We start from the raw sequence: 18,361 nt of genomic DNA, 5'->3' as shown, positions 1-18,361 counted from the left end.
CACTCTTTCCATGAAAAAACACTCCCCGACATTGTTCCCAAGTCTTTCCCGTGGTGTTTTCATATCATGACAAGAGATGAGCTTCGTTTTTTCGTATCGGGATGTATTTCGGTTCGGACGCTTCCTGACCCCCCCCCCCCCAAGACTTGCCAAAAGTCTCTGGTGGTCCAGCAGGGGTCCTGGAGCGATCTCCTGCACTCAGGCCGTCGGCTGCTGGTATTCAAAATGGCGCCGATAGCCTTTGCCCTTACTATGTTACAGGGGCTACCAGTGCCATTGGTTGGCCCCTGTCACATGGTAGGAGCACAAGATGGCGCTGGCCGTCCATTACTCCTACCATGTGACAGGGGCCGACCAATGGCACCGGTAGCCCCTGTAACATCGTAAGGGCAAAGGGCCATCGGCGCCATTTTGATCCATAGCAGGCCCGACAGCCCGGAGGGAGAGATCGCTCGTGGGACCCCCGCTGGACCACCAGGGCTTTTAGTAAGTCTTGGGGAGGAATCAGGATGGTGGGGGGGTTATAAGAATGTAAAATTGAAGGGTTGGGGTGGGGTTTTTTTTTGGTTTTTTTAAATAAATGTGCCCCTCCCCCCGCATTAACCCGAAAAACAAATTTTCCCCGAAGCTCAGGGAAAATCTGTTTTGTGGTTCAGGTCCCCTGAACCACTACAAATTGGAAATTGCCTAATTCGTGATAAACGAATGCACAACTCGAGTCATGACCCCTACACCCCTATAGCTTCCTTTCCATCAGAAATGTTTGATTTTGCACATCACTAATTCCTTTTTGGTATTTGAAAATGTGTATCATATTTCCCCTGTTGCTTCTCCAGGTTATACATAAAATAGTGGGCCAGATTTCCAATATGCACATACAATGGTCCCAGCTTTGTAGTAAGCAGGCAGACTGAGATCCCTTGCATTTGCATAGTATAATGGGACTATGCCATAGTGGAATCTGTCAAAAAACTGGATAAAAGGTTTACAAGCTGTTGATCATAACTGTTTATTAGAAAGAGCAATCACACTAAATGTACTATTTGCACACAAAAAATTCACCAGTTTTAATCTTCTGTCTACACCACTAGTAAGGATCATTGCCCCAATACATCAAATTACTGGCCAAATCATCTTTTTAGAAGGCATTACTTCCTCTGCTTTGTTATTAGAAAATGACCAAGAACTTACCGAATTTTGCTAGGTAGGTTGATGCAATCAGGCACTTGCCCAGTGACTCCTCTCGCTTGTATGGTATGGACCAGTGATCAGTCAACACTCGGCTCTCCAGCTCATACAGGTTGGTGGTGGGGAACTCAATATTTTCTCCAGAGCAGTTTCCATTTTCATCACTTTTCTGAGAAGAGAAGAGCAACCATGTGAAAAAAAAAAAAGATAGCTGGGGCTCCTCCTGCTGATACAACAGTGGGTTCTCCGTGTACGAAGCGAGAGGCCTGGGTTGGTGTCTCAGCTCAGAAACCCGTTAGGCTCTTCAGGGCAGGAAGCGCAACTAGTGTAATGCATCTGGTGGGGCAGGACTGAACCAAATCAATTCTTTTGCTACTTTATGATGCTGAACTGGCTCTGAAAGGATCTGAAACCTACCCTCACCCACTGAAGGTAGGTGAGGGTAGGTTTCAGATCCTCACCCACTGAAGGTAGGTGAGGGTACACTTTGCCAGTGTACGAGAAGAGATTGGGGGGGGGGGGGGGGGGGGAGGCAGCGAACAGCTGGGTGACGAAAGCTGTATAAGCAAGGAAAGAGTCTTTGAAGAGATCTATAGGGAAAAATATTCCTGACTGAAAGTTCCTGTCAAGTTATTTCTTTGCAGACCCGACATGCATTTTGGATTTTTAATCTCAGCTGCTTGACTGATGTATCATTTTAAAGGAAAGGACTGAATTGGACACCTTGATCAGAGGTGCTTGCAAACAAAATCAAAGAAGCAACAGATAAGAGGAATGAAAAATCAGAGGAAGTAAAAGCTTAACTGCACACCAGCACACTGGAAAAGAAAGTTAAACCTCACGGGGCTGTGATGCACAAGACTTATCTTCCACACCTAGGGCCGTCATCGCTGGTAAAGAGGACCCGGAGGTAGCATCAATCTGCTCTACTGCACCCTGCGGGACTATTTTAGAATGAAGCGCAGCCAGAGCCAAGGAACAAAATCGCTTAAAACTTCAATCGCAAAAATAAAAGAGCAGGACGCATTTGATCTCTAAAATATCACCAATTAGGTAAAAGAGTAGGTGCAGGGCAAGCAAGAGGACCAACTACATAAGATACCGGTAAAATGGAACGAAAAAATAAAATGCCCATAACACTTTGAAAACTAAAAACGGGCCTAATTCACTAAAGCTTCTTTCTCCCCGTAGACAAAGAATGGTAAAACCAGGCTCTAAATCACTGAAGCAGTTTCAGTGTTAACAATGCTAGCTGGTCTATAGCTTTTCAGACTGTTTATAAAATAATACAGAAACTACAGAAGGGCTTGTATTGCAGAACAGCAGACAGCGATAAATCACTGTCCTGTTAATGACCGGATCTGGCAGCACAGCTAGTCAGGGCTTGGCTTCCTTCAGAGATTACTGAAAGTCATTCATTATTTGCTGAAAAATCAGCCATTTTAGAAAATATGTTGTCAAATTCTGTGATTGACAACACAAACCCATCTCTCTGCCACCTCTGTGTCACGGCACTGCTTTGCCACCTACTCCTTGATACTCTGTCCTCACTTGGTTCTCTTTTTACCTCTCCCATCGCACTTTTAGCGTTTCCTCTGGTGGTTCCACCTCTATCGTCATTCCTCTATCAACTGGTGAGCCTCAGGGCTCCATCCTGGGCCCTCTTCTCGTCTCACTATATACTAATTCCCTCGGTGCTCTGATTTCTTCTCATGGCTTTCAATACCATTTTTATGTTGACAACTCCCAGATCTGCCTATGTACACCAGAAATTTCACCAGAAATTCAATCCCAGATCTCAACCTGCCTGTCTGACATTGCTGCCTGGATGTCCCACTGCCACCACTTAAACTCAACAAGGTCAAGACGGAGCTCCTTATCTTCCCCCCCAAGCCCACCTCCTCTCTTCCTCCGTGGATAACACTGTCGTCGTCCCTGTCCCATCAACTCATAACCTTGGAGTCCTTTTCGACTCCTCTCTCTCCTTCTCTACATATATCCAAAACACTGCTAGAACATGTTTTTCTTTCTTTATAACATTGCCAAAATCTGTCTCTTCCTTTCTGAACGCACTACCAGAACCCTTATCCACTCTCTCATCTCCTCCCACTTAGACTATTGCAACCTGCTCCTCACAGGTCTCCGAGCAATCTGTCCTAAATTAAGCTGCACGATTTATCTTTCACCAAAGTTTCTGTACTCACATAACCCCCTCTTCTGAAATCACTGCATTGGCTCCCTATCCACTCCCATGTACAGTTCAAGCTCCTCTTTCTTACCTACAAATGCCTTCACTCTGCAGCACCTCACTACCTCTCCACTCTTATCTCTCTCTACACCTCTCCTCATGCACTCCGTTCATCGGATGAATCACTCCTATCCGAGCCCTTCTCCACTACTGCCAATTCCTGACTCCGTGCTTTCCACCTGGCTGTGCCGTGTGCTTTGAATAGTCTTCCTGAGCTGATGCGCCATGCTCAAATCCCATCTAAAGACCCACCTTTTTTAAACTGCTTTTAAATCTTATGCCTGATTGCCTGCTTTTAGTCTTGACTAACTTTCTTTTCTTTTAACCAAGTCTCTTGTCCTCTATGTTGGTCTTATTAGATTATAAGCTCTACTTAGCAGGGACTGTCTTGTTGTATGTTTGTACAGCGCTGCGTATGCCATGTAGCGCTATAGAAACGTTAAGTAGTAGTAGTAGTAGTAGTAGTAGTAGTAGTAGTAGTAGTAGTAGTAGTAGTAGTAGTAGTAAAGTCTTTGTGCACCCTTAAGCAGCTATGTCCTCGCTGGCTGAAAAAACAGCAACCGGTTCAAGGCACTCATCTGAGGGATCACAGAAATCACTTCAGGAATTCTCAACTGGGGGCGGGACCTTTTGGTATCACCACAGGAGACTAGGGCTTTCTTTTCCTTAAACCAGAATTTACATTTCTCCTTTGAAAAAACACGAAGCAATCCCCAGTAGGGAGATGCACGTCCACCATCTGCTGGAGTCGGAGAATACTGGCAAGCTGGAGTCACTGCAGGGTTATATATACTGTGACGTCAGCTTACTCTGTCTCCATCTGCTGGCAGGGGAGCGTAAACCCACTAATCCATCTGTTTGTACACTAGGATATTGTATTTTATCTTTGAACTGTTTATTGCATTTGAGTGTATATTTTTTTACTACTGCATGTTTTTACATGATGTTTTCAGCTGTTTATACTATTTTGTAATACAGTTCAGAACTATGCAGCAGAAGGCGAAATATAAATGAATAAATAATAATGATCCACCTAATCGCTTCTTGAAATTTTGAGAAGGAATTCCGGGGGAATCCTGGCATCGTGGGAGACCAAGAACCCTGCATATATTCAAAGTTTATTCGGTGTTTCATGTTCTATGTAACGCTCTCATGCGAGGTTATTGTTTCACTGTAAACCGGTTTGATTTGTATCCCATGCAAGAAGATCGGTATATAAAAGTTAAAAATAAATAAATAAAATAAATATATCCAATGCTGGCTTCAACTCCTTTCAATTGTGCTCGGACAGGGCCACACTTTCATCTAGACTCATGGTTTCCTCCTAGTCCTCTGGGCTTTTAGTTCAATTGGAACCAGCTTCTATTGGTGTGTTTCCCAATTTATACCCTCCCTCTCTTTCCATCTAGCTCAGACATTGCAGTAAAAGCCCCAGGCCAAGGATCACATTGCTCCTTCGAGAACTTAGTATATCTACCCAGAGTCATGCCACTAGGTGTCACTGTTGAGTGATGGTTAAGAATCTCATCCAAGGGCTTTGAGTGCTGCCTCTGCAGCATCTCTAGCCCAAGGAGCAGAGGCCAGGCTTGGGAAACAAACCCAGATCTGACACATGGCAACATGTAGCAGCATTATAAGCCATCAGTCAGGCCTAAACAGGGCCAAACTTAAGGTAAATCACTTATTTTAGAGAGGAGGAGGAGATCTATTACGTTAAAAGAAAAAAAAAGGCACGTTCTTTCTAACATTTCTTTAAATACTTGGGATTAAGCAAGGAAAGATAAAAATATGGCACTAGTTAAAATGTTAACAGTGTGCATGAGGAACTGCACATCCCAACTTCGAATCTGCCATGATGAAGCATTCTGCATTTCACAAGCTCCTGTGTGCGTCTGGGATTTTAGTAATGTCTGTCACTTCTCTCTTCCTGGCTGATAGCACAAACACTATGGAAAGAAAGCTGATAAAAATGTTGAACTGGCTGCCTGGGAAACAGAGCTGCCTAATCTTGACAGCAGGAACTTCCACCCTTCATCTGCTCTGAAAGAACAGCAGAGAGTCTGCCAAAAAAGTAGGACTCAAGACACAAGTGACTGCAGAACGAAGGCAACTTCATGCATCACAGCAGAGACATTGAAACAACCACTGGAGATACTAGGAAGCATCCTCAGATCAGAATATTTCTGACTTGTGCTTTAATTTCAAATTAATCTGCAACCGCCGATACATCATCGCCAGCCAAAGAATAAAATGTAGCTGAAGCATCACATGACAGCTGCTGGATAAAAGCCTGATAACATTCCTTGTCTAAGAATCTAACAATCCTCTGCAGCTTTCACTGTTGCCCAGATTCTAGGAGACTCCTGCGTCACACTGCAAAAGAGGCAGAACCGCCAATATTCTTTAAAAACAAACAAAACAAAAAAATGTAAACTTTTTTTTTTACGTTTAATAAAGTTTCTGCAGAGTCTACGCTCCTATGGCACCGTGCCATACCGTACAGCGCGTTACACCTGTGCAACGCAGAATTCCCCCCTGGCACTGAATTTTCCCATCTCCGCTCAGAAGTTAGAAGGTGCCGGCTTGCAGAAGGGCTGCAACGAAATAAGCTGGCCCCGCAAACCTGACAGGAGGAGCCAAAGCAGTCTTCCTCCCGTGCTGTGCGATGCCGCCCAACTCCCATGGCATTCTCGTGAGACTGAGACCACATGGGAGTGAGAAAGTGAACTGCACCGTGTCGTCCCCCCCGTGTTTTAAGAAGGAGACTGCCATTACCAGCAGCGATGTCTTACAGCACAAATCAGGAGGTGAAGTGCTAGAGGGGAACCAGCTGTAGATGTACACGGAAGGCTGAGCTGAGAAAAGCAGATGGGCAGTGAAATGAGGGAGAGCAAGTGAGGAGGAGAGGGCTGTGTCAGTGGCGAGTCAAGCTGGGGGAGGGGGGAGACCATATCTATATGTGGTGAGAGGAGCCAAAGTTTGGCAGGTGTAAGTATGTTTTGTTTTTTTTAATTTATTTAAAATTGTTTATATACCGCCTTTACAATTGTGGGTTGGTCATAAAAACAAAGTAGGAGGAGCAGTATAATTAAAGCAAAGGTAACAAAAATAAGCAGACATAAAGCTTATACCTGGTGGTGGCTAGGTAAAAAGAGCTTACTGTGAGAGGGGAGGACTGAAGGCTTTGGAGAATAGCTAGGTTTTAAACTTTCCCTGAAGTCTTTACAAACTGGGTATGGAGTTCCAAAGAAGGAGACTGGTGACAGAGAAGGCCCACCTCCTGGTTGTGTCAAGTCTGGCTTGGCGGATGGAGGGAATTTCAAGACGACTTTTGTTTTGAGATCGCAAATGTCTATTAGGTTGGTATATACGGAGGGTAGATCATAGCCAGACAGAAGAGGGGTTATTTTTAAGAGAATGGAAAATGGATAGGATTTTATACCGAATCCTGAAGTTGATTGGGAGCCAATGTAAGGAATATAGTATAGGGGATATATGGTTTTTCCTGGAAGAATCTGTTAGAATATGAGCAGCGGTGTTTTAAATTATGTGTAGGGGCTGGAGAGAGGTGTCGGGAAGGCCAAGGTAGAGAGCATTGCAGTAATCTAGTCTGGAAAATATTTATTTTATTTGGTGCTTTTTTATACCGACATTCATGATACAGATCATATCATATTGGTTTACAGTGAACAGAGGGGTTATAACAATAACATTAACATAGCGGAAAAGGCAAAAGTTACATTAAAACAAGGGTATCAGATTGTAAGATGATACAGAAACCACGAGAGTAAAGGAGTGGGTGCAGCCATTTAAGCATATGTAATTTGTAAAAAGAGTTCTTTACTACAGAAGATGTATAGGTAGTCATGGATAGGTCAGAGTCAAGGCAAACTCCAAGGTTTCGGGCTTTTGTTAATATTGAAATAGAGAGGCCATTGAGGATTAAATGGGAGGGGGGAACTGCAAGACGACTGAGGGATTATGGTCAGGTGTAAGATTTCTGTTTTTGAAGTATTGAGTTTAAAATGGTTTTGAGATAACCATGTGCTGACTGTGGTAATATAGAGACTTACAACAGAGTATTGGACCAAGATGTAGTATGTGGAACAAAGAATTGGATATCATCGGTGTAAATTTTGAACTGTATGCCAAGGTCGGCAAGCAAGAGAGAGAGAGGGAGCAAGTACCCTCGAAGAAGAGTGTCGAACGAGAGTAGCAGGAAAGTTTCTGTGCTATGACCTCTCTGAAAACCATGTTGGTTAGGGTGAAGAATGTCAGTATCAGATAGGAAATCAGTAAGTTGATGTAAAACAGATTCAATTATTTTAGCAAGTGAGGTAAGAGAAGCAATGGGACGTAAGTTATTGACATCGCGCGAGTCTGACAATTTTTTCTTTTGAATAGGAATAATGGAAGTTTGTTTAAGGAGATCTAGAAAGGTACAAGAGGATAGGGATTGGTTAGTTAACTGACAAAGAAAAGGGCTGGTGACGTCATTTAAAGCTTTTAGGAAATGACCTGAGCAGGGATTGAATGGAGAGGAGGAAACTCATTTTTTGAAGAATGAAGGTTATGGTAGAAGGAAGATTAGTGTAAAGGAGGACCAAGTACAATCTATTGGAGGAGGGGGTACATTAGGTATGGGGTGATGGGTAAACTTGTGTGATATTTTGGTAATTTTGTCTTTGAAATGAATGGTAATTTGGTTACACAAGGCAGTAAGGGGGTTGTGATAGGACTAGGTTAAATATTTCACAATGTTAAATAAGATGGATGGATTACCATTTGCAGCAGAAATTTTAATAGTGTAAAATGTCTTTTCTGCAGTGTTAATTTCCTTTTTGTAGTTATGTAAACAGCAGAAAAAAAATTATCTTTAGCTTCAGGAACGTTTGTGACATCTTAGGGCAGTTTTTAAGGATTGAAGAGGAAAACCAAGGGGCATTGGGTTTAGGTTTGATAGGGGCAATCTGATCTAACGTGCAAGAGATGGATGAGTTCCATTCAGTAACTGTACTGTTGATATCGTTTGCAGGAGAGCTAGGCATTATGGGGAGAAAGGATTCAATAAAAATGTCAATGCATATTTTTTTCCCTTTATAAGTTATATTTTTATTATGGTTAAGTGGGGGGGGGGGGGGGCGGGGGGAATGGTGTAGGTTTGCCATAAGAGAGATGAGAAAGTGATCAAACCAGGGTACCGGGTTAACTGAAAGATTTATGGTGGGAAAGGACATCAAGCTTTCCCAGAGAGCTAAAAGCAAGAAGAACAAACATCCAGCCTTGTCTTACAGCAATAAAGTAATGTTCATCTTGCGCCAGTTATATGTTCCAAGTTATTTTCTAAGTTGATTTCAGTTGTTTCAAATTAGATTGTACTTTATTATAGATTATCTGTTCATTTTATTCGATATGTTCCATGTAAACCGCCTCCCCGGCGACAGTTATCTCTGTTATGTGTGAACCGGAGTGATATGAATTGTATACAGGAACTTCCGGTATATAAAAACCAAAAATAAATAAATAAATAAGAGAAGAATTGCAGAAAACAAGGTCGAGGGTCTGACCCTGGATACGGGTTGGTGTATTTATTAATGGTTCCCAACTTAGACCTGACATGGTATTAAGGACAGAGGTAGCAACTGATGTTAAAGTCACCTGCAAGAAAAGTGTGAGAGGTCTACTGGTAGAGTTGATAAAGTTTCAAGCAGTGGGGAAAGACTGAACTGTAATAGACTTGGGGGACAATAAACTACTCCATGGTTGATAATGGAGGTAGAAATGAGAAGAATTTGATAAGGACAGATGGAGGGTAAAGGTTTTTTTTTTACAGGGAAAAAGAGAAGATTTAACCTGGAGGCCTCCACCTCTGCGGTTAGACTTGGTTCTGAGAAGCTAACATACTCGTTTGGACAAAGACGGTCTGGAGCAATCTGTGTGTCATTTGTAATCCACCAAATCTGCTGACTTTTTAGGGGGTCAAATACTTTTGCAAGCCACTGTATCTGAATGTTAATGCTCAATCCAGACATAGCATCTCCCTCTCATACCTCTAACTACAGCCCTCTCTATTAAGCCAGTTCCCTCCTTTTACACACACTTCTGCCTCTCTGCACAAAGTTCTCTCTCTCTCCTGCCAGTGTCAACTCCTTTTTAAAATTTCACCTAGTCCAGTGTTTCTGATTTGTATTTGATTAAAATTTAATTGCTTATGCCTAAGCGATATACATACTAACATACATAAAAAAAATATACAGAACTCAGACATGAAACAAAACAGAATACAAACACCTTCTTAAACTCACCACTTATCTCTAGCCTAATTCTTTACTTTATCACATCAGTCTTCCATGTATCTTAAAGTTCTGTGTGTGATAAATTTACTTCTGAATATTTTTACTCTTTTTGTGTTTTTCTATGTAAAACAGTTATGATAGAAACATAGAAATGACGGCAGAAGACGACCAAATGGCCCATCCAGTCCACCCAGCAAGCTTCACACTTATTTTCTCATACTTATCTGTTACTCTGACCGCTGAGTTCAGGGCCCTTATTGGTAACTTTTTTATTCTGATTTCCTTCCACCCCCGTCATTGATGCAGAGAGCAGTGCTGGAGCTGCATCAAAGTGAAGTATAAGGCTTAATGGTTGAGTGTAGTAACCATCGTATCAAACAAGTTACCCCAATGTTTGTATACTCATACTGCTCAGATCAATGCCTTGTTTGATGTTGTCTGGATGTAAATCCTATTTCTTCATTCCCCCCTGCCGTTGAAGCAGTGAGCTGTGCTGGATATGCATTCAAAGTGAAGTATCAGACTTATTTGTTCAATAAAATTAATTTTTAGGCCCTTCATTTTTAGGCACTTAGGGGCAGATTTTAAAAGCCCTGCGTGCGTAAATCCAGCTGAAAAGGCAAGAGCGTGTGACACAGAACTGAGCTGTTGTCTCCCATAAAAACAACAAATGCTAATAATTATTCCTCCTGCCCTTCCACATGCATATATAGCCTAGGAGCACTAGCACTTATTCTACCTCCAAATGGGATGGTTAGGGGCATTTGACAAAAACAATTGCTATTATAATGGCTACCCCAAAAATACAAAATACAAGCAGAAAAAATAATGGTTATCACAACTAGAGAAAAAATTGACAGGTATTGTTTATTATGATTCTTAAAAGTTATTAACAAGTAAATTTTTGGTCAAATGTGGTTGAAATTAATAAATGTGTTTTTGCTTTTGAATAAGTATAAAATTTGTCTGTGTTTACCACTTGGTTTTTGCTTGTTATTTAGTTAGTTTAGAAATCTTTATTCAGTCGCTGCACAGAGATAACATCAAATATAGTACAAAAGAAAAACAGGTTACAAAGACCATAACTTTACACACAGGTACATGAGTCGTGGTAAGGATTTAAATTTTGTGCCTACAATGACAGATGTGAACCTCACTAGTAAGCCAGGGTATGTTGGATAGGATCTCAATCTCTCAAATTTACTGTGAATGCTCTTAAATACTTGCATTGTCCCTAAGAGACGTGGCATCTCCTTCTGGAGTTCACAGGATGTAATATGTATACAGTATGCAGGGAACTTCTGGTTTCCCTTACTAAAAGGGATTGTACTAACCAGCTGGGAAGATTCAGAACTATTCGGAAGAGAGAGGTTTGGGTTTAACTCTCCCGTGCAGGAGCCGCAGATGGTATGTTCTAGCTGTTTTATCATCCTGAAGCACCATCAATCCTCGTGGGTTTCTAGTGAGCTCTGGGAAGTGCTGGCAGGTCCGCTGAAAGACCTGTTCAACAGATTCCCTGGATTCAGGAGTGGTGCCGTATGACTGGAGAAGAGCGGTTACACAAGAGCGGGAGCAGAGAGGAGGCTGGGAACTACAGGCCGGTTAGCGTCACCTCAGTGGTGGGAAAATTAATGGAATCTCTGCTGAAGGAAAGGATAGTGATCTATCTTCAATTCGGTGGGTTGCTGGACCCGAGCCAGCGTGGATTCACCAGGGAAAGATCCTGTCATACAAATCTAATTGATTTTTTTTTTTGATTGGGTGACTAGAGAACTGGATCAAGGAAGAGCACTTGCCATGATTTACTTGGATTTCAGTAAAGCTTTTAATGCTGTCCCGCAGTTTCTGAATAAAATGAGAAGCTTGGGAGTTGGCGCCAAGATGGTGGCGTGAATTACAAACTGGTTGACTGACAAAAGACAGCGTGCAATGGTAAATGGAAACTACTCTGAAGGCAGTGTAGGAGGGAGTGGCACAGGGATCAGTTTTGGGACTGGTTCTGTTCACTATCTTTTTGAGCGATACTGCGGAAGGGACGGAAGGTAAAGTTTGCCTATTTGCAGATTCTAAGATCTGCAGAGTGGACACATCTGAAGGAATAGAAAAAATGAAAAGTGACTGAAGAAAAGCGGTCGAAGATTCGGCAGCTGGGATTTCAAGGTCAAGACGTGCAGAGTGGAGTGGTAGGCAAAAACATTTTCATTTCATTTTCTAATCATTGTGGGGGTGGGCCATTTTGCCTCTATCCCCGGATCTTTTTATTTTTTTGTTTCGTTTCTTTAAAAAAAAAACCCAAAAAACCCTGAACCTGCGCCAACCCTTCCCATTTATTAAAGTATTCTGCTGACCTTCCCCTGCCCGCCCACCCTCCCGATCCCCATCCCCCCCCACCCAGGACTCACCAAAATTTCCCTGGTGGTCTAGCGAGAGGCCCAGGAGCGTCCTTCCCTTTTCCCGCCCGGCAGCTGCCAACATGCAAAATGGCGCTGGCTGCCCCTAACTTGTGACAGGGCTACTGGTGCCATTCGGCAGCCCCTGTTCGCATGACTGGCTTACTGATCTTACAAATCATGCTTTTTACTTGGGGTGTCAGGTTTAGCTTAGGCAGGTTCTCCCTTTCTTGGGCCCCAGTATACAAATCTATTTCCAAATAATTCAGGAGCTCATCTGCCAACTCCTGATCTCTCTCTCCTGCCTGTCTTTCCTCTTCACTCTGCTTCCGGGTCTGCCTTACATTGCTTTCATCCTAATGTAATCTGCCATTATTCCTCTTTTTTTCTACTTTCCGACATGCTCTCTTTGCCCTCTTGATTTAAACATAGGTTTTGTGGCATAAAAACAGCAGGGCATGATCTCATTTTTTCTCCGGGGGTTACAAGCAATTGTTTCTCTTCCTCTTTTTTTTTTTTTTTTTTCACTCCATCGTCAGTCAACTACTACAGCAGCGGGTTCATGAACATGTTCACCATGGTCTATAACTGGACCAGGGATGTTATCTTTACCTGAAGAACCAGCACTATCGTCTGCACCAGCATTAGCCCTAATTCCTGTTAATGCTGTTAGATATTAGCAGCGCTGTGTGAGTAATCTATTTCTATATGAACCATATTACCTTCAGCTCCTGCAATTTACAATTTCAGCATACATCAAGGGGTAGATTTTAAAAGGTTGCGCAAATGTACGCCCGATTTTATAACATGCGCGCGCAAGTTATAAAATCTGGGGTCGGCGCGCACAAGGGGGTGCACAATTGTGCACCTTGCGCGCATCGAGCCTGCTCCGAGCCGCGCTGCCTTCCCCCGTTCCCTACCCCCCCTTCCCCTCCTATCTTTTTTGAGTTCTTTTTTTTTTTGTTGCTGAAGTAAGTTGCACATGCCAGCCAACTGCCGGCATGCGATCCCAAGCACGGAGGCAAATGACCGCTGTGCCTAGAGCCTCTGGCCCTGCCCCGCAAGCCCCGGGACTTACACGCGCCCTGGTGCCTCACGCGCATCGCTGGGCCTTTTTAAAATAGGCCCGGCGCACGTAACCTTTTTAAAATATGGCCCCAATTCTTACAGATTTCTTGGTGGAGTTTTCCTGTTCTTACATCTAACTGTTTGAGATCTTTTTGGGACCAGTCACAATGCGGGGATTGCGAGTTGATATCTTATATATTATTCTGTACTGTTAAAGGACGTTTCAATATCAATTTCAGTCTCCTGTAGTATTATTTGCTGATCTTTTCTCTCAGTATCTTGTGCTGGATTGTTCCAAGTTCTGCTCTTACGTTCCTGATCAAGTTCCTTTATACTGCAGTATTTCAGTCAGAGAGATGTTTACAGTTTTGCTTAATTTTCTTTTAAAGAAGGTTACCTTAGCAGCTATAAAAAAAAAAAATGGACTTCTCTGCAGATATCCAAGAATGGACAAAAAAAACAACTAACTTCCAGCCCTGAAAATCTCATTCGGAACCTACGAGCTCCCGGTATAAAGCACAGGTCAAAATCCTCAGAGTTATACTGGATTCAGAACTCCTCAATGCTCCCACAAATCCAGGGAACAGTAAAGGGCTGCCATTTTCAGCTAAGAAATTTACAAAAGCTACGTCTGCTTATCGAAAACTCAAACCTGCTCACAGTGGTTCATGCTACGGTAACCACACGGCTGGACTACTGCAACGCACTGTACAAGGATCAAACAGATAAGACCCTCCATAAACTCCTGATGATACAAAATGCTGCTGCAGGAGAGACAGAAGGATGCAAAAAAGTAGAACCACATCACACCTGTCCTAAAACAAAAAACCAAAAAAAAAAAAACCACCCCACAAAAAACAAATTACATTGGTTACCATTACCCCACAGAATGAAATTCAAAATGTCACCGGCATTCAAAATTCTGAAAGGCGATGGGCCTTTATACTTGAGCGAATACTTACCTTCTCGACCACCAAGATGCTCAATGTCCTCTAAAACAATTAAAAGAAAAAGCACCCAACACAGATTTTTCTCTGGAGCAGTACCTACCTACCCTCTGGAACTCCCTCCCAATAAAAGTGAGAAATACATGATTTACTGTCATTTCAAGAAAAAAAAAAAAGCCTGGCTTTTCTGTCACGCCTGTAATGCCAAACCCGAAGGACAAAGTGCCAGTACCTCGAATGCCTCAGACATGCTGCATAAACGTGCTGTTGCAAAGTTTTGCTACATGCTATTTTCAAAATTAAATCATTAGTATTTCCACTATATAGTTATACAAAACTTAGCATTTGTTAAGAACCTTTATACTATCAAATTGAAATGTTAAATTATTTCTATTTAAATTGCTGTTACTATAAATTATTTAAACTATCCTATTGTAAAGCCACAAATGGCCTTTTGCTCATCTGCTGTTATTCTTGTGTACTATAAACTGCTTTAGGTGAATACTGTATTTAAAAAAAGTGGGTAATAAATCCAAATAAATCAATAAAATAAAAGTTTCCAGGTTGAATGTCTTTCTGATGTCATCGGAGAAACTCTTCACTACTTAGAGTTGTACATAGTATGCTCAATATTATCTGTGGATCAGTAGTGTCTTTAGGATTAAGGCTAAATCCATAGCACAAGTCGATAAGAGTTCTCAGTGAATTTAGCGTCAGAAAATCTCTCTGATATATTACTGACTGGATCTTGATATTAGGAATGACAAATTGTCCAGCTTCATAATCAGATGGCGTGTTGTCTGCCACATTTTCATGGTAAACTTGGTGGACTCAAACAAACCAGGATTTGCAATGTACATTTCAAGGCGAGTTATTATCCAAGTGTGTGGATGCTATCAAATGCTCTTTTATAGTCAATCTGTTCTATACTAAGATTTTGACTTTTCTTAAAGCTGGCCATGATGGTTTTATTCACCAATTGTTTTTGGTTCCACGTGGTTCTTCTTTTGCTGCCATGATGCTATTAACGTCTACGTGATCAGATATTCCACCTGCATCTATTAAAGTGAAAAACTTGTAGACTATAGGTAGGCACATTATTGGGTCAGTAGTTTTGGGGAATGTTTTCTGGATCTCCCTTGGGAAGGAGAAGTGTTCTGTTATTAGTTATTATGTTGTTTGTTCTGCCTGTCTTAACTGAGTTTTGCAGCTTGCCAGGTCTTGATGGAGGGGTGTTAAATATTCGAGTCAAATGTTGGGCATGGCCTCACATCCAGAGCTCTACCAATTTGTGGCTCTCTCTCTTCTTAATCTGGTTCCCAGCTCTTTATCTGTTTCTTCAGGCCATGCCATAATTTTGATGTTTGCCTTCCATGTTCTTCTGTAAGCTTGGTAACCGTTCTGCTGCTCTGTTGTGCTCAATGGAATCCTCATATCCATGTTCTAGATCTTTTCAGTTTCAGCTTTGGTTGATGGTCTTTTAACCACACTAATGTTCTTCCCCACTTCCCTATAGGATTATTTTGGGCCTCTCTAAATGTTTTACTTTGATGTCTCACTTCTGTTGTCTTTGTATCTCTGCAGCTTTTCTGCTTCTGCTGCCATTTTCAATTTGTTATTGGAGTATATGAATTTAAGATCTTCTGTTAGTGCAGCATGTTTGGACTTGAGGGTCTGAATGTTTCTCATTCCTGGCATTCTCAACCCTTTGAGGTACTTACTCATCTACCAATGAAAGCTCTACATGCAGCGATTTTATTTTCTTAGCTGTATGGTTTTTCCAAAGGAGAAGTTCTTTTCCTCCTTTTCTTCTGGCCTTACGTGTCCTTGTTGATAGGGCTCTCAATAATAATTTTAGCAGAATATTGTATCCTGTTTATTTCTGCAATATCAATATATGGTCTCATGTTTTTTGGGGGGGTTTTTTTTGGGTTTTTTTATCTTGGGTGTTAGGTTTAATAGATTATCTTTCCCTCTCCTAGACCCCAGTATACATATTTCCACATAGGCCAGGAGCTCAATCACCAGTTCCTCCTGTTTCTCTCTTGCCTGTCTTACATTGCTTTCCTCCTCATGTGTTGCATCATCATCATTCAGTGGTACTTCATGCTTCATCTTCAATTACTATGGCGTTTTTGGCACCTCTCTTCTAGTGTCTCGCTCTGAACTCCTTTTTCTCTAGTTCTCATTCAGCATCATCCCTCAGTTGTTTCGTTTTAAGATGTTATCACTTACATGCTTCTTTGCTTTAACTTTTCCAATTAGAGGTCTTAAATTTTGTGTCACTTGCTTTTTGCAGCTTCCGTCTTTCTTCCAATTTTTGGTGTGCTCTCTTTGTAAACCCTCTTGATTTAAGGTTTATAGGGGTCCATGTATCTACGGTATCTTGGCTTAATTTTTCATCAGCTTCTGTGGTCTGGCTCCTAATGCAGCGAGTCCATAAATAGCTCCTTGTTTGACTGTACTAATCCTGGATTGGTCAGTGAAGGTGTTTATAATTGGTCCTTTGTCACCCCCACACCCTCCCCTAGACGGAACCGGGAATAGAACAAGTCGTGCATTTTTCTCTTAGAATATCGTTCGCATCTGAGGGCTTGATAAATTGGTAGCGAGACAGTGCGCTACATCTTGCAGTGCAATCTGAGTATGCTGATAACCAAAATGTGAAAATAAAGAATCAATGAAATACACCAATTCAGGGAGCTACATGAGTCAGAAGTATCATGAGTTATAAAGCACTACCACTCAGAGTTGGCAGAGCCATGAGACAGTTAAATTTAGCCTTCCTTAATACGTAAAGATAAAATCCATTTATGTTACTGCTGAATACTTCACATGTATAGACTGTGGAGGTGGTGTGCTGTGGGCGAGTCCTGATGAAATGGAAAGGATGTGTATTCCCTCCCCCCCCTCAATGACACAGAGTGGATGAACATATTAAAAATATCTACATCCTGACAGCTTATGCATAAGCTGCATCTACTCCCAGCTCCAATTCTATCCCTCGTACTGTAACCTTCACATATTACCCTCTGCTTCCCTAATGCAGGTGGCAAGTACACTGAATTCCAGGATCATTTCTGCACTAGAAAACAGATAAGAATCATCTTCTACAGGTCCCATCTTAGGACTATTCCACCTCACCTGTCTTCATCAGGTCTCCTAAACCTGCCAGTCTGGCCAGGTCGGATGGTCCGAAAGCCGCAATGTTTGTTTGGTACTAACAGTCAGGAGAAACAGTGCTTTCAGTGCAAAAGGAAGGCGTGAAAAGGGGAGATCAGCAAGGTACTGAAGAAATTGATGGACTGAGTAGAGGAAAGCAAAGTGTGGCTTATTATGCCAGAGGTTCCCCAGGGGATCCAGATTCAGCATGTGCATCACATCTCGGTCCACATTCGTGATATACATTAAACTGTCAAGCAGCAGCTAGCAAAGAAAGTACTCCTTGCTGTGAATGCTGATTTTTTTTTTTGTATCTTGCCTGGCCTGGACATAAAGTCAGAACTCGCTCCTCTCTACTCCCAGTCAAGAAGAGCAGCTTCATGATTAATTTGGCTGCCTGTCTTGAATGAACTTGTTTGTGGTCTCAGTAAGAAAGTTAGTAAGGATGAATGCAATGCTTTTGTGCCTGAAGAACCACTAAATCATTCTGTTCTCAGTGACTGGTTTATCTGTCCCTCAGCAGAGCTGCATGGCATATCCAGTGCTCCTGATCACGATTGTGCTTAATAAACAAATGGTAGGTTGCAGAGAATTAAAACTTCTAGAGGTAAACCAGAATTGCTGGATTCTTCTCACTATTTGCATTAGCAAGGTTTCCTAACCTGTCTGCTGGCCACCCAGGATTTCCTCCTTCTCTACCCCAAAAACAGTTTACAGTAGAAGCTAATATTGGTTCTGGTTACCGAATCAGAATCACAAGGGTAAGATTCTGTGAAAATGAGAGCAGGTGACTGGAGATAGATGCAGCTGAATCCTAAGACCAAATAAATCAGGGAAAAGGAGTGGCTTAGTAGTTAAGAGGGCTGGACTGGGAGTGATGCATGCTTGGGTCCCGTATCTTTGGGTGAGCTTTTCATAAATTCTTTTGTGTCTTGCATTTCTAAATTAGATTTTTTTTTCGCTTTCCATGTAAATTAAGGCAGAGTTAAAGTCTGCCTTCCCATGGAATTTCTCCAGCAGAACGTCATGACAAAGTCTGCAAAAATATGGGATATATATATA

At 42.0% G+C, this 18,361-nt stretch overlaps 1 protein-coding gene across 2 annotated transcripts in view; it reads right to left on the bottom strand.

The window, feature by feature from the left end:
• USP24 (ubiquitin specific peptidase 24) overlaps positions 1 to 18,361 on the bottom strand; it is a 268,241-nt gene that overhangs the window by 223,236 nt on the left and 26,644 nt on the right. For both annotated transcript variants that reach the window (XM_029618249.1, XM_029618250.1), the window contains exon 2: positions 1,192 to 1,357. In XM_029618249.1, the coding sequence (XP_029474109.1) occupies positions 1,192 to 1,357 (166 nt within the window). The remainder of the gene's footprint in view (positions 1 to 1,191; positions 1,358 to 18,361) is intronic.

This window comes from Rhinatrema bivittatum, chromosome 10 (genome assembly GCF_901001135.1).
Source record: "Rhinatrema bivittatum chromosome 10, aRhiBiv1.1, whole genome shotgun sequence".
NCBI lineage: Eukaryota > Metazoa > Chordata > Amphibia > Gymnophiona > Rhinatrematidae > Rhinatrema > Rhinatrema bivittatum.
The sequence above is the reverse complement of the archived record's forward strand: the minus strand, read 5'-3'. Positions and strand labels throughout refer to the sequence as shown.